This window comes from Toxorhynchites rutilus, chromosome 2, assembly GCF_029784135.1.
Source record: "Toxorhynchites rutilus septentrionalis strain SRP chromosome 2, ASM2978413v1, whole genome shotgun sequence".
Lineage (NCBI taxonomy): Eukaryota > Metazoa > Arthropoda > Insecta > Diptera > Culicidae > Toxorhynchites > Toxorhynchites rutilus.
The window spans coordinates 336,941,124-336,958,824 of NC_073745.1; the positions used below are offsets into that span (position 1 = coordinate 336,941,124).

General features: G+C 37.9%; 1 protein-coding gene and 1 long non-coding RNA gene across 3 annotated transcripts in view; one reads left to right on the plus strand and one right to left on the minus strand.

Moving 5' to 3' along the window:
- Positions 1 to 503: 503 nt before the first annotated feature.
- LOC129769789 (protein henna) overlaps positions 504 to 17,701 on the minus strand; it is a 32,972-nt gene continuing 15,774 nt past the window's right edge. For both annotated transcript variants that reach the window (XM_055772259.1, XM_055772260.1), the window contains exons 2-4: positions 13,084 to 13,390; positions 12,404 to 13,026; positions 504 to 1,037 (exon numbers count right to left, since the gene is read on the minus strand). In XM_055772259.1, coding sequence (XP_055628234.1) covers positions 651 to 1,037; positions 12,404 to 13,026; positions 13,084 to 13,390 — 1,317 coding nt within the window. In that variant the 3' untranslated portion in view covers positions 504 to 650. The remainder of the gene's footprint in view (positions 1,038 to 12,403; positions 13,027 to 13,083; positions 13,391 to 17,701) is intronic.
- Positions 13,835 to 15,210, plus strand: LOC129769790 (uncharacterized). The gene is made up of 3 exons (XR_008741971.1): positions 13,835 to 13,906; positions 14,295 to 14,357; positions 14,544 to 15,210. It is a non-coding gene; the product is annotated as an uncharacterized LOC129769790 (long non-coding RNA).

Consider the following 17,701-nt stretch of genomic DNA (forward strand, 5'->3'; position numbering starts at 1 on the left):
CTCCCCGGGGGGTCATGTTGTGAAGATCACTGCGAAACGTAGCACCTTATCAGCACCAATTTGCAAATTGCGTTGTCAGTGAAAAGATTGACGTATTGGCCAGACATTGCAAGTCCCGTCGTTGCTGAACCGTAACTGATTAAATTCGTGCCGAGTCATTGGTTTTTCTCGTTTTCGTTTAGGATTTTGCAACACCAAGAAAAAACGAAACTGACCAATCCGTAAACAGTGCTGACCTTGCTATTGGTCGTGAATGAAGTGGCGTGATTGTAGGGTTGACTGGATGCGGTAATCACAAATCATCGACTGGGTGAAGGAAGGAAGGTATTGAATTAGAGAGACTTTAAACTCTGAGAGTTCATTCGTCTCTTACGACTGGGTGAGTTTGTTGTTTCCTATTTATATTTTGTTTCTACTTTCCATTTTTTTTGGTTCATTCAACGGCTCTAGCAATGCCCACAATGACCGGGAGCTGATTTCGGTGGTAATTAAATTTATCGCTGTTTACAACGGAATGTTCGTGGTTTTTTTTTTATTCAATACAGTCTTGCTTGTTGAGTTTCAAGCTTCATGTTCGAATATATTTTTACGCGTAATGTTTCACTTATCATAAATCTTATAATAGCTAAAGACTAGACCCTAAACACACCCTACAATTTCTTGAACGCATTCTGCAGAATCTCAAACTCGCCCTGGATGTTGCGCATCAGGTTCGCGATCTGGGGCTGCGAGTCGAGCGTCTCGACGCTCTGGGTGTAAGCGTTGTAGCGGACTCCGAAAGGGCGCGGGATTTCATTGGCATACTGGACCATCTTCTGGATGGCCTCGTCGAAGCTGTTGGACACATAGTACACCGGTTGGTACTCGGTGATCGGGTACTTCTGCTCGCCGGTCCTGGCCGGGTCGAACTCACGGAGTTCTGGCTTGTCGGTGAAGCAGTATTGCAGTTCGCCGAAGGAGGAAAGTAAGCCTGCGCCGTAAGCTTTGAGTTCGCCGTTTTGGCGACACAAACCGTACTCGACCGTGAACCAGAAGCACTGGAAGATAAAATACGAAAAGTGAAGGTTAGTCTCTATGATACGGAAAGGTATATTTATATGCAATGCGTTTTTTTTATTGCACTGTAATTACATATAAACTATTTAACAAATTTGTAAAATAATTCATTGGAGACATTGCGTAATGCGATAGTTTTGAAGTTTATATTTACCATTTCACATGGTGCATCAGTATTTTTCATTAAACTGTCTTTGACATATAACTCAAGAAAATAATAAAAAAAAACTGTTCGTCGTGTTTCTTCTAAATCAATCAATAATTTTTTATTACTTAGTATATTCATATTACTTAGAACAAATTAATGATTGATTTATAAGAAACATGACGAAAAGTTTTTTTTTATTATTTTCTTGAATTATCTGTCAAAGACATCTTCATCTTACGGTAAAAAAAGTAATACTGGGAAGATGATGTTCAAACCATCATGTGGATATTTATTCATTGTTAATAGTTAATTAACAGTTGTACAGAGAAACTTCGATATGACGTACCCTCGTTATAACGTACCCTCGATATAACGTCACTCGATATAACGTACATTTTATCTCGATATAACGTACACATTTCCAAAGTGTGAAGGAAATTTTTTTTTAATATTTTTTTTTCTGACAGAACAATGAATTATCTGTATTGTGATTCTAAAACAAGTTTTGTACCTTCAATCAATTCCGAAATACAGCTGATTTTGTGATTCCGGATTCTAAATGAATCAAGCTTTAATCAACAGTACGAAGGAAAACATCATGAGAAAGGCTGGCTTCGTTTTCTGATTGAAGTTATTCATTAACTTCACTAAAACAGCAACACAATAATGTATTATAGACTACGTTTGTGAGTGCTTTATTATGCTTCGATATAACGTACAATTCGATACAACGTACAATTTTGAAAGTGAAATGTACGTTATATCGAAGTTTACCTGTATTTTGTGTTGGATTTGTATAAAGAGGCACTATATTAGAGTGATAGTCGATGAAGTACTTCATGAGCGCTTCTCGTGTAAATATAACAATTAACTTCAAGCCCTATTATGGCTCAAATTGGCATCACTGATTTATTGAACAATTTATCACGAAATAAACATGAATAATTCAAACATATATTGTCAAAGTTATTATTAGTAGGTGAAGTACATTTATTTGCTTTGGTGTATTTACCATCAGAGAAAAAATGTATGAGTAACTATTTCAGCTGAACATTTGAAGAAAAGAGGCCGCAATACAGCGCGGACTCGATTATATACAGTTTTTGATTTCTTTTCACTGTATGTAATCAAATCCTGTATATAATCGAGTCAAAAAAATTTTTTTTATTGTTTTTTTTTGCATGTATTTTTCGTTTTTTGAATATAAAAGAGGAATTTAATTTTTGATTCATCCCCTTAAAGTCAGAAAACACTTTTCTCACATGAAAAAAATAAATTTATCAAAATTCTCTCAGGAAGTTATAGACGATCAAATTTGATGAAAAAAAATCCTTCTACGCATATGTTCGAATTTCAACAATGACAGAGTTATAGAACTTTTGTTTTGTTTTGGACTCTGTTGCGTCAAACTGGCTCTACATTACAAAGTACGCTACGGAAGACAATTATGTTGCTTTCATTTGAAAGATGAGAAAATTTAGTACAGGATATAGTAGCGGAACATCTAAATTAGTTCACTTCAACACTTTGCGGACCGCTCACGAGATTTCTCGTTTTCGCGTTCCTTCTTTACGGACTTGTGTGAAATAAGCGGATAAAAGTGTTCGTTGCGTGCAAGTTTCTGTTCAACATCTTGCTGAATTTAATGAATAATGAATTATTTCAATTGAAATAAATTGATTGTTTATCAAGTAACAACCTTCACAATCATGCTCATTAAATAGAGAATTGAATCATTCATCTTCCACATAATTCTTTTTTTTTCTTGATCGTGACAGAGAAAAGTTGTAGACTGAAACGTGAGCATGGGTCAATATAGGAACATTTACAGAATTTAGAAAAACAAAAAAAGTTGTTCGAATAGAATTATCGAAGTTATTTTACCTATCTTCCAGCTACAATTTTATTAATCGAAAAGAGAGAAAGGTGAGAAAAGTTATAAGCCAAGTTGTATGTGAGAAATTTATTATGTTAAAGAAAATTGAAAAAAGTTATTTGAAAGGACCCAAAACACATTCTCGAGATACTACTTATTCGATATAGAATATTTTTATCTATCTTTTGCAAAATTTCCATTGGTCGGAAAAGGGTCTAAAAAAAAGTTATAGCCCAAAATATATAAAACTTGTATGGGGGAAATAAATTAACTTAAAGAAAATTGAAAAAAGTTATTTCAAAGGACCCAAAACACATTTTTGAGATAACACTCATTGGATAGAGAATACTTTTATCCATCTTCAGGCAAATTGTCGTTGACCGGAAAAGAGTCTGAGAAAAGGTATGGACCAAAATGTATACAAGTTGTAGGGGGGAAAATAATAATTTTATCGAAAATGGAAATAGAAGTTTTTCACACTCAAAAAAAAAAAAAAAAAAAATGAAGGAACAGAGTGCGAATTCGACAATTTTAGGCGATTCTTGGAATGCTTTAAAATCGTGAAATATCAACGCATGAAGATGGGATATAAATCTCTTTAAAGCATAATTTACATGGATTTACACGGAATATTTGACAGAGAAATTTATATTTCGATGTATGTGGATGTAGTGAATAAAAATATCGGGAAGAAATGAGAAATCGATTTCTTTCTGTTTTTTCATAGATAGCAAATCCAATTCACGTTATCAACTATCTTCATTTGATTCTTATATCGTTGTTGTGGACCATTCAGTACCGAGGTATTATTGTATGAACGAAAAATTTAGAATTCGTATTTGATAATAAATAGTTCAATAAATAATCATCGAAAAACAGTTTTGAAAACTCTAATAAATTTTATACACCCAGTATTTTTTTACGCATGGGATAGTATTTTTTTTGAAATTTGAGTATTTTCTCAAACTTTCATTTCCAAGCCTATTGAGAATGAAAAAAAAGAAAAACTAATTTTTTTACTATATCATATCTATAAATGGCGTAGTAACACATTTAAATTATAGTAGTACTTATCTCCAAATACTAAAAAAAATTCAATATTTCAAGAATTTTTTTAGCACTTCATTTTTTTAGGAATTTATTTTTTGATTATATTTCTCGATATATCATACTAAAATGCACTTTCAGTATATTGTTCATTTTTTTATCTCAAAACTATTGAGAATGACGTGCTAAAAATTGAAAGGTACGTTTTTCACCATAGATCCTATGGGATTCGGGATTCGAAAAATAGTCAAAATTTCTATACAATAGAAATATTTACTTACTTTTTACTTCCTTACCCAGCCAGACCCTTTCCCCCGTACAACTCGTGAACGTTTTGGCCAATAACTTTTCTCATGCCCTTTTCGGACCAATGAAAATTTGGTTAAAGATAAATAAAAATATTCTTTATCGAATGAGTACTATCTCGAAAATGTGTTTTGGGTCCTTTCAAATAACTAATTTCAATTTTCTTTAAAATAATTAATTGCTCCCACACAACTTATTTTTTATTCATTCGTTTATTGTTACAGGCTCAATTACGTAAGTTTTAAGGAGCCGAATTCTTAACTATTTTTGAACTTTGAATAACTATATATGAACAATTTCCTAATTCTATGGTTAGTAAGGTGGAAAACCGATTACTCGTGGTTGACTCCCTCCCATACAACTTGAACAAGATTTGTTCATTTGGATGACGCATGGATGTAGCTCTTACGAAGCGACAAAAAAAAAATTGGGAAATTCATGGATCGCTTTGAAAGCCCAGCAGTTCTCCAGCCGATAAAATTGAGGAATATTTGTTAACACATTAAAGACCGCACGTTTTGGGACAAACTTGTCAAGTCACCAATAAGTTCAAACACACTCCTAATACACATAAACTTTCCTTTCATTTCCCCGAATATTACATTAGAATACAACGACATTTTACAGTTTGTGTGGTTTTGTTGAAGGAGCTGAAAATGGTCGAGTGCTTCTTAGTTGTTGCTCTCGCGAGAACAATTCACAAGCTTGCCACATCTTTAGATTTATGTCCTTATGTCAATTTACGCACTGCACTGAGTGTTAATCTCGAAACCTGTCGCGGCGGTCTTTTTTAGCAATTGACAAACATTCTGTCATAGGAGATTATATTTTGTTTCATCAGCATGATTATTCCCAATTTCTTAACTACTTCAATCTACCTTTGGCAACGCATAAAAACAAAAACGTGTGAGGGTGATGCAAAAATATAGGAACACCCTTCACCAGACGGCATGAACGTCGATGCAGAACTCCAATCGTACGAGGATCCACCGTTTAGTAAACAACAAGTGCAATTAATGTGGTGTCAACAATCACAGAGATGAATGTATTGAAGAAAACACAACTATCTAGTGCATTCATTGCGCCATCATTGTTTAAAGTGAAAGTTTGTCTTTTCTATGTCTCCCGCTGCTTATAAGTCCATTTTCGTCCCAATTGTCTATCAGAGATACGTTAGGGTAAGGTGACATTGCCTAGGAGTACGCACGAAAATATGATTGTACGAATAGAAACAAACAATTTTGTTCTATAGAAGCAGACGAATTCGAACGAAGCAAGGAGAAAGCAATGTAACCACACCAATACAACTCAATGTGGTTGTTTACTTTCACTATTGCATACAATTCGTACGACCACTTTTCTGCATCCAGTGTCACCGCCGCCTTAGTTAGATAAACCTCCGCATTTGGAATGATACGAATCCTCATGTCGTTGCGTTCTGAAAAATTCTCTGTGCGCTTTATGGACCGGTTGAATAAAACGACCGTTTTTCTTTAAAACTGATGCCGGCTACGAGGCCTTCAATACCGGCAATTTTGTTTGATCAATTTGGTTTTTTTCAATTTTCAATTTTCTTTTCTTTTGTTCAATTTTGTTTTGTTCGAACGGAAAATTTTGCGTACCCGTGAATTGGCCTATAAGATCAGGCGATTGGACACCTTTTTACTGTTTTTAATTGGGAAGTCCCTGGTCTGAGCCGAAAAGCCGCAGACGACTGACGCCTTGGAAGGCAACATCTACCACGTTTTCACTGATATAGAATTTCCTGTACTGTAAAAAGTGATCGAAAATTGTATTTCCTATCAACTTCCCCGGAGTCCGCAGAAGTACCCATATGCCGGAAAACACGTTGAAATGTAATTTGTAAATGAGTTTTTGCTTCTTCTAGCAGTTTCTCCGTCAATATGACTCAACAGTCATTCGGGCGTTTAGTTGGTATCTCGACTATCTCAATCATAACTCCGCCTGCGAGTGACGGATCTCTATAGTAGCATGTCCGAAAAAGAACCAGAGCAGTGGGTCCAAAGCCCCCCCCCCCCCAAAAAAAAAGGAGGATGGTTGTAATAGCTGTTATCCATGGTTATTATAGAAAGAAAGTAATGGTTAAACCCCTAAGCCAAGGTTTTACGCGACCCGTGCCAAGGGTTGAATGGTAGGGGGGGGGGCGTGCGTTTTCATCAAATACCCTGCCTATAACGGAGCCTGTGGAGCACCGGGGCGCCCTCCACAGTATTTTCCGCCCTTACTGCATTAAGCGGGTCACTGATGTAGCTGACCTTCTTTACCGCGCAACTCGTGGGACTCACATGAACAATCCTAACAAGCTTTTCGAGTTCCGGCAGCCTCTCCCTGCATAACGGAGACGAACAAAAAGCTGGACAGAATAAAGTTTATTCAGGTAATCACGCTTCATCACGCCAATGGAGCAAGCAGCATCCTAAGCAGAAGGTTCATTCACGAAACTTTGGATGTGGCTCTTATTCAAGAGCCTTGGTTCTATAATTCTAGGATTCGAGGAATCTCTACACAAAAATGTAAGCTTCTCTATGACAGCACACAAACTGCACCAAGAGCAGCAATTCTTATACGGGATAGCATTAGGTATGTACCGATCACAGAATTTATCAACCGGAACATCGTGACAATACAATTGGAGGTTCCAACGACCCGAGGGAATCGTCGCTTCGGCTTATTTCCCAGAAGTTGAAGTTCCTCCATTTGAAGTTGCTACGCTGATACAACACTGTAAATTAAAAAACAAACAATTCATCATTGAATGTGACGCCAATGCCCACCATACGGTCTGGGGCAGTAGCGACATCAATGCTAGAGGTGAATGTTTGCTTAAATATTTAATGTCAAATTATATTAACATTTGTAATCAAGGAAACGATCCAACATTTGTTAACTTTATTAGACAAGAAGTTCTTGATCTAACACTCTGCAGTTCTAAACTATCAGATAAGATAACAAATTGGCATGTGTCAAATGAAGAATCTCTATCTGATCATAAACATATAATGTGATCTGGTGATCTTTTGATCGAAAAATTCAGAGATCCGAGAAAAACAAATTGGGATAGTTATAATTCCAAACTTCAGGAGAATATTTTGATATCAGTGGAAAGTATTTCTTCCACTGAACAGCTTGAAATAGTTTCATCAGAATTGGGAACCAATATTAAATCCACCTTCGAAGAAAACTTTCCACTGAAGCAAAAAACTTCAAGTAAGGATGCATCTTGGTGGAACAAAAAACTTAAAAGGCTTAGAAAATTGTCTAGAAGACTCTGTAACAAAACAAAAATTACCTCTGATTGGTCAAATTACAAAAACTGTCTAATTACAAAGAAATCCGTAAATCTAAGAGAAGGGATTGGAAGTTCACCTGTGAACAGGTAGAAAGTTTACCTGTTGTAGCAAGCCTTCATAAAGCCCTTTCTAAGGATCACACCAACGGACTTCGTAGTCTGAAAAAAGGAAATGGTCAATATACAACTGATTCCCAGGAAACACTTAGTATCATAGTGGAAACACATTTCCCAGGCTCAATCCAATTGATTTCCGGACACGCACAGGTCTTCAATACAGCTCAATCTTGTCTAATCAGAGATGAGAATAGAGCTAATGAATTGGCTAGGGCGGTCTTGACGAAGTCAAGGGTTGAGTGGGCAGTGGATTCCCTGAAGCCCTTTAAATCTCCAGGGCCAGACGGGATTCATCCGGTGCTGTTACAAAAAAGCAAGGATATCACTGTCCCTCTTCTAACGGAGATGTTTAGAGCTAGTATGGTACTAAGCTACATTCCTAGTAAATGGCGAGAAGTCCGGGTTATATTGATTCCCAAGGCTGGCAAACGTGACAGGACGACTCCCAAAGCGTATAGACCAATTAGTCTAACATCTGTCATCTTAAAAATGATGGAAAAGGTCATTGTTCTCCATATCGAAACATCATATTTGAACAGGAGACCATTGAACAAATTTCAGTTTGCCTATCAAGCAAATAAATCAACTGAAACAGCGCTTCACACATTAATTTCCATAATAGAGAAGTCTTTTGATGCTAAAGAAATCTCACTTACAGCTTTTCTTGATATTGAGGGAGCATTTGACAATGTATCCTACAACTCTATAACTCTATAAATAAAGCTATGAAAAAATGTAGTTTTAACATGTGCATCTCCAACTGGATACATGCCGTGCTAACCAACCGACTAATAACAGCTAAATTAGGAGGATCTACTCTAACAACGAAACCAACTAGAGGTTGCTCTCAAGAAGGAGTTCTGTCTCCTCTGTTGTGATCCCTAGTTGTTGACGATCTTCTTAATAACCTAACTAATTTAGGATACGAAGTCATTGGTTCTGCTGATGACATAATCATCTTAGTGAGGGGTAAATGTGAGTATACTATTTCCAATAGAATGCAAACAAGCCTTAACTACACACTCAAATGGTGCAACTTGGAAGGACTTAGTGTTAATCCTTCAAAAACAGTCATGATTCCATTTACCAGAAAAAGAAAGGATGAGATTCCACCTCCTAGATTGGGAGGTGTACAATTGGAGCTTTCAAAACGAACCAAATATTTAGGTGTCATGCTTGATCAAAAACTATATTGGAACGACCAACTGGAGTATGCAATATATCTATCAACACCAAGACAATCCAAATTATTCATTACACCTTGTAACAGAATAACACGCAACCTACTCAGCTTGAATAAGGCAGATTTGAGTACATTAACCGGTCTATTCACCGGACACTATCCGAGCAGGTATCACCTTAAAAAAATCGGTAAACTGGCAGATGATAACTGTCGTTTTTGCAATTTCGAAGCTGAGACTTCGGAACATTTACTGTGTCAATGCAGTACACTAATCCAGCGAAGATTGCGAATCCTTGGAAAGGGCATTCTTATGCCTAACGAGATTTAGTCTGCTGAACCAAAACAGGTAAGAAACTTCATAAAGGAAGTCATTCCTTCGTGGGAGGATATGCAAAGTCCTGGTGAGACTATCACTTATTCCCTGAGTGATAGAACGAACTGACACTGCATACATAGCAAACTGGAGTGCACTACAATAGATCAAACTAATGGTCGCAGTGGTACAATGCTCCTACAGAAGAAGAATCTCATTTCATCCTTTCCCGTCAAATGGACTTCATCACATATTGAAGTGACCCTCCCGGACTGAATTTTTTTCTCTCTCTCATGTATCACGTGTGCATATATCGATATTTGAGTTCACATAATCTATACATAATCATGTGAATACGGTATCACGATTAAATTGGACGTTCTTTCAATCATCAAAAAATTTCTACAATATTTTTTGTTTGTTTCAATATAGAAAATCCTTAAAAACAAACATACTCCAACACTATTTCGGTTTCACTTGAACTACTTTTCTTGAGCTGTTTTATCTAAATCAGCTTGAATGTGAGAGATAGCAATACGAAGCATTTTTCCAAATGACGGTCAGTGATTTTAACTGTGATTTCAATCCTTCCATAACTGAAACAATTGCTCACAAATATTTGTGGATTCAAACAAAGAAGTAATTAAATGAGCATGTTTTATCAGTTCTGGAAATCGCGCTCCTGGAACAAATCTTGAGTAGAAATCCAAGACATCATGGTTTTCAAATTTGTCACGCAACTCTAAATAACACTGCGTTTCAATGAGTTCCAATGAGTTGCATGTTTTCAGTGGAATGTACATCATCGAAACTGAATTGGGTAGAGAAAATTGGAGAAAAAAATTGGAAAATTGTGTTCATTGAAGTACCAAAATCTGCGGAAAAATCAGCACTAATCGACTGGAGTGCATCAACATTTTTCCTAGTTGTTGACACCTGAGATATTCTTAATGTCAGAAAATGGGTAAAATTAAAATTTTCCAGTTTTTTTTCGAGTGAAAAAACAGAAAAGAAAAAAAGCTTGGAACTCACGATGATCCAATACGTGCGAGTTGATTGATGATTTGGACGATATCCTTCAAGACATCCTCGAATCCTACATTCATAAGAAAAAGGCAAGCCAATTTCTCGGTTACTTCGAAATCCTTCTCTCATCTATCACCACTGAATAAAATACATAGTCGGCAGCTCGTTCTTTCATACTTTCAAACAAACAATTTTCGCTCCTAACTTCGCCAATTTTCCAGTACAGGATGTGGCAACAAACTTGTCTATTTTTGGCGCATGTTTCGACACATATTTTCGTTTCTGATTAAATCTTCAGAACAGGAGCAGCTTCATTGCAAATTAAATAAACCATTTTCTGATTTATGCACGTAAAAAGTATATTTCAGGCAATTTTACTTGTAATAGTGCAGGCTTCCATTTTGCTACAATTCACACAACACATGCTACAGCGATTAAAAAGCGATTGCCAATAGACACTGAAATTGTACTCACGCGTACATACATCCCGTTCTCTCTCATAAGACTCTTGGAAAAATTCCCAGCTGTCAAGCCGGGTTCATACGTTGTCAGTCACTCGGTTGCGAGTAAACGTCAAACGATCCGAAGAATTACGAACGTACCCATACCACTACTGGAATGTTATAAGTTATTTGAGTTCGCGTGCCAATCACAAACCTGCGTTCAACTAGGATTGCATTTGCGCTAATATTGATCATGATGAAGCAGTGCTACTGTTTTCGAGGTTGTTATTAACAAAAAGAGTTTATCTCGCGTGTTCAGTCACCAAGAAAGTAAATGTCGTTATTGAATTTTATATGTGATTAGGTGTCGCTTGCCAGTAGCAAAACTTCCTCCACTAAGGTGTGCTTCTCTCGAGCATGAGAAAGTAATGCAACTTTTTTCGAGGCCAGTAATATTAACAGGAGCGTTTCTTTTGAGAATAGCGCAAAATGAAGAGAAGTGTTTATATTTCTAGTAGTTTCAAGCCACCAATGCATGGCTCTGTATGCATGCTATGGCGAACGCTTGTTTGGCGCTTGGTTTACGTTGTACGAACGATGCCTAGAGGTGCGATTTCTTTGAGGCAATACTAAATAACATGTAGCATGATATTTGATACTTGCAAGTGTTGTCATTGTTGTTGTTTCCATGCGGTGCCAAATATATATTGAAGTAGTTATGAGATGTGAGATAATGGTGATGGTGCAACATATATTTAATCGACTGTTACCGAGTCTATCTCAATTGCGAAAAAGGCCACTGGAATAGCGCTCGAGGTAAATTTTCAATGCATTGACATGGAATAACTTGCGACATACGATCAGCTAGTGTATTGTTTTGCGAGGGAAAGAATGAATCATCAATCAATTACCGTCAACTGATTCTACAATGAAAAAACATTTAAGAGATTATTCTACTAAGCAGTTGCTTCTAAAATTTCACAGCATTATAGAATAATATCCGAAGGTATAAATGGGCAACTTATATAAAATTACTGCGTAGTTCTACGTCAAAAATGCGGTCGTATCATGGACACAACCTCTCATAATTTTTTCAAATCAGGCTGCGGGCCGCATGCACAAAGCTGGAGGGCCGCAGGTTGGCCACTACTGTTCTAAATAGAGTAAGTTCTGTATATATAATAGCTTTGCTATGCAATAAATGTGTTTTGTTTGAAAATAGTTTTAGAACGACGACTGTTTTTTATTCCACGAAATTCTTAGAATCTTTGAAAGACTTCCTGCTCCTTTTGATTCATTTATTTATAGAACTTGATTTTCCCGGGGAAGGAACTATTTTGTATAATTTTTCCAAGAACTGTTATTAATTTTAATTTGTATAATCTGCATACACTTTCAATGTATTGAAGGGAAAATCGACAAAAATTTCATTCCCCATTTTCGTTGACGTTGAAAACAAATTAAGGAGCAAAGCTCTCCCATATGTGATACTGATTATTGATTGATTCTCACTTTGCTCTATTCACTTTTTGTTTTCAACACTCAGTGTATTTTTTTAAGAAAAAATTAATCACTCACCGTGGCCAACTTCTCGATGTACTCGTCGGGAGCTCCCAGCGAGGCCAATCCGATTTCCTGGGAGAACTGTGCAAAGGAAGGATCCGCGAACAGCGGGGCGTGTCCCAGAAGTTCGTGGCAAACATCCGGTTCTGGAGTGTACAGCGGTTTGCTCGGATGGCGAATATATTGCGTCGAGTGAAACACTCGGAAGGCAAGCCCGGCAAGGAAATCGCGCGACGACAGCAGTCCCGCCACCGGACGCAACGTGAATCCGGTACAGTCTTTCAGGAAGTTGGAGACGTCCTCCAGCTGGGGGATGTTATCATCCCGATAGCCACAGTTTTCGATCAGCAGTGGAAACACGTGATTATGTTCCCGACAGGCGTGAGTTGGATATAGCTTCGTTAGATTCTGGAACACTATCTTCCAGGTGCTGATCTCCTCCTCGGTGTAGTCCACGTGGGGCAGCGGTTGTCCGTGTTTATAATTGAACGCGATATCGGCGAAGTATTTTCGTCGTTCGCGATACTTCTGGTCGGTGAATCCGGGATGATCGGAGTCCAACTCTGCCCCATATGAAAGAATCTGATTGGCGAAGCGATCCAGGTCGCGAATACGACGGGGAAACCACGGCACAGCGGCTGCAATCAAACCCATCATAAGCTAATCAATCACCATTAAAAAAAACCACAACCTACCTTCATTATCCTTGTAATCTCTCGAAATGATGTTAAAGTAATCGCTCTTTTCGCGAATTGTTTCGATCGCAGCGCCCAAGTTCTGGCACTTGCTGTCACATTCCACCATGAACTCGTATCCCGGTCCACGCGTGGAGGATCTTGACTCGATATGCACCAGATTCACCTTATGTTCCTCGAAAATTTTCAACATCTTGGCCAATGCTCCGGCTTCCTCTTGCAGTGGCGAGAAGATGATGCTAACGTTTTTCGCCTCCGCGGATTCGTGTCCTTCCATGATGTAGGATCCACCCTCCTTCAGGGTTGGCTGTTGATTGATTTTTTTTTATTGTTTTAAAATTAGCACCAATCGAGTTTAAAAATATATCACAATTGTAATTTGTTAGTATATTGACTTTTGTGCGCTCTTCGCTCGTCGATCAATCGGTCAGAACTGAAACAGTATATTTCCTAAAGCGGTAGTTTTATACGAGCCCCCTGTCACTTCTCGCGCGCGCGGAAGAGATCAGAAAAAAACCTAAGCACAGAGAACCTCGCAATTAAGGCTCATGATTGACGCGGTTCCTAGACACAATGCTGTTTCTGCTGCTGCAAGTTTTGCGCGCTTTTGCGCAGCCCCGCGCGCTTTTGCGCGCTTTTGGCTTAGATTGGATGGCGATTGGCGCGCGCGATAGGCAATGATGAAACTTTACCAACGGATTACCGAAGAATGTTTGTGAAATTTGGGTGAATCCAGTCGCAGTCGGGTTTTCACGGTCGAATCGATACGTCGGTTGGATTTTTCATAGCATTGGCTTTTTACTAGAATTGCAATGATTGTGAGGTGATTGTGTGCTTTGTTTATGTATGATATGTGGCAATCTCTAATTTCCCACAAGGATGATTTTATGAAAATCAAAATGAGTGTTTTATGCTATAATGTAGTATATTGCATTATCGGCAATCTTTTTAAAACATCGTACCATTTTTTGCGATTCGAGTTTTTTTTACGCCGTTTGACTGCGTTTCGACGAATTATCAGTACATTGAGGTCAAGCGAGGGTACTGCGTTTTGGGAGTGATCGGTTGAGCAATATAATTGAAAGGATTAATCTCTGGAATAAACGAAAAACCCAGACTGTTCACAATAACAGTTGTTTTTAAACGATAATAATTCAAATTCTTTGCAGGTCTACTTGTACATTTGTGATTTGTTGCATTTTTTCCAATAGTTTCAGATGAGTCCGTATAGTGGAAGTGACTTTCCTACAAAATAATTAACAAATGAACGCAAGGTACAGTGATTTTCTATTATAACCTTTTGCATAGTAAGATTCTGCTTGATCTACGCAGTACTTAGCTATAACAAAGAGTGTGCAAAATCTCCGTACAATTGTTTGTTTATTCAAATTACCCCATTCGAGTGGAAAGAAATCGTTCACAGTTCCAGATCGGATATAAACAAGATCCTTACTTTACAGGACAACGGAGAATCTATCGGAAGACAACCAGGAGAAAACCGTCAGAGGAAGCCACAGTGCAACAGGAATTGAGAAAGGAAACTGAAGACAAAGTGGTGAAGTCTTACCGATTGCTGGCTAGAAGATTTGGGACAACCGGTCAAATGCCTAAAGCATATTTGCAGAACATGGTCAAACCAGCAGGGTGGAATCCAAAAAAAATGGCTCATAAAGTAGAAGCAAATGAACCGCAAAGAGGTTTCAATCTTTAATGCAACCGAAAAAGAAGATCATCTGACTGTTAATGTTATTTAGCTAAATGAAACGTGATGGTGTTGAAGGGCAATGATACATACAGTAAACATTCACTAACTGGGCGAGAAGAGAAGACCACTTATCGACATTCGCGTTTTAACTGGTCCGGCATGTTAAACGTCAAATAAAATCGAGGGAAACTTCAATGAATTGTTTGATTCTCTTAGTTCCTGTAATTGGATAAATAAAAGGATTCCAATGGAAGTTTCGCATTGAGTGCGACAACAGGTATGACATATGATTTGAGAAAATTGTTTTTCTGTAGTTTAATCAATGTTTTTGTCGTGCGAAAATAATGTCAACTTTCATAACATTTAAAATTACATTCGAATGCCCCTCACAGCAAATCTTCCATTTGAATATGGCGTCGATTGTTTACAAAATTGTGCTTTTTAACTGGTCCAAAGACCAGTTAACGTTCGCCCAGTTAAATAGCAGACCAGTTAAACCAGGACCAGTTAGCGAACGATTACTGTATTTGGATAACAACGACTGGCAGGGAAGTGGTTATACTACTTCTCCACAAAATTCTGTAGATGACAAGGTAAAGTATATTTTGTTTTTAAAATTTCCAAGGTTTTTTTTTGTGGCTTACCTAAGCGAAATGGGAATGTCTAACGATATAAATATTCCTCAAGATGTGACCAATGATGTCAATATTACTGATTTTCCCGGATTGCTCATAATTTCATGGCACGTTTCCTGATATTCTGACAAGCCCCTCCTTTCTAAACACCTCCCCCCCTCTTGGCGAAGAATGTTTGATTTTTCCGGAATAATCTTGTTTTCACTTCAGAGATTAGCACTTCCACACTAAATCACCCGAGAAACAGCAAAGGTGGGCAGATTCAGACAACGCTTGTAAAAATTAAGTAGTACAATTTTCAATCAAATTAAAAATATAAGTAAGTTAACAGCCTTTCCACCAACAGCTGTCATATGGTTTGACATCTCCTGGTCATTTATTATTTACGAAAACAACACAGTCCCCTTTTTCATACACGTTTCGAAACTTTTGAGCTTCACCTCATTCAGTAACTAATATAAAATGCAAAAAACGTGCACACAACGGGGAAATAAAGGTTATTAGATAAAATTATGATTTGTCTTCGGATATCGTTCACGGGGCACATTCGGACACTATTTAATACCTCATAAAATTTGTGTCTGATTGTTGTTTACTAACAAACATCAATTTGGTCTGATTCTCAGACCTAATGATAGTTCGAAACTACAAAAAGAAAACCGATAGAACCAGCATTACCGAAGATGAGATCGAAAGAGTTATCGAACTAGTTTCGAAATAGAATGTTTCAAAAAATCAAAAATCAATCGAAAAGTCGTTGCACTTTGGAAACAATTAAATATTGCCGAGAAAATTTCACAATTCATGTATCTTTTCCACCTTATGTCACAAATCGCTTACAACCGCTGGATGTTTCAGTTATGGGTCTTTTCAAGCAAAAGCTCTCCGTTTCCCAGAACGATTGGCTATTCAACCATCCTGGAAAAACTATTACTATACACGATCTTTCAGTTATAGCTGCATCGGCTTATAATGCTTCCTTCAATCTGAGTAATATTCCTAGCTGGATTCAAATTGACAAGTTGCTATCCATTCTCAAGAAAGGTTTTTTCGGACAAGCATTTTGAATGCTCAAATGATTTCACTTACTGGAGCGGAGGTAGCAACTGACTCATCGGGTAATACAACATTGCGTCTACGGCACAGATAGATTTTACTTTGGCAACTTTGTCCCCGGAAAATGTTGAACGTTTTCCAAAAACTTCACCGCCGAAAACCATCCCATCCGAGCGCCCGTAGCTTCTGTCGGGTCATCGAAGATGTGTGAGGCCGAGCGTTGTCCTGGTGGAAAACAACACCATTCCTATTGATCATTTCTGGCCTCTTCTGGTCAATCGTCTGCTTTAAACGGTCAAGCTGCTCACAGTAGAGAACCGAGTTGAGGGTCTGGCCATAGTTGGGCAGCTCATAGTGGATGATTCCTTTCCAATCCCACCAAACACACAGCAAAACCTTCCTGGCCGTCAATCCGGGCTTGGCGATGGTTTGAGCCGGCTCGCCGCGCTTCGACCACGACTTTTTTCGCTTTAGGTTGTCCGTTTTAGCAGTGCATTGCAGGCGTTGATTCGGTCTAAAAGATTTTTTGCGTCAACTCGTGTGGCACCGATACATCCAGATTTTTTTGGAATCCAATCTTCTGCAAATGGTTCCTGACCAATCGAGCGAGTACTCACATGCCGGTCTACTTGGATGATTTCAACGATTTTATCTGTTTCCACGATTGCCTACCTGTACAGGGTGTATCTTCGACAGCCACTACACCAGAACGAAATCGATCGAATCAACGCTGTGCTGTGTGAATCGTTACAGTATCGGGTCCATAAACTACACGAATTTTTTCGGCCGCCTTCGTTGCAGTTTTACCTCGCAGGTAGTAAAAACGTAAAATATGGCGAATTTCTTGCTCGGTGGACTCCATCTTTGACGCGCTATAACTTGAGACTGAAAAGGACAATCACAACACTGTCAAAACGACGCTTGTAGCACAGATTGTCGTCTTTAAATAGTATGACCCGATGCGATAAGTACAACACAAGATACCATACACAATAGAAACATTTATTGCATCCTAAAATCACCACATGCCAAATTTTATTTCATTTGCTTGATTAACTCTCGAGTAATGTAGAAATTTGTGTTTCATTTGTATGGGAGCCCCTTCTAAGAGAAGAGGGAGGAATATCTAACCACCATAGAATTATTTATTACACCCTAAAACCTCCATTTGCTTATTTTTTTTTTCCAAAATATATATTTTTATCAAGGCTCATATGGCGTT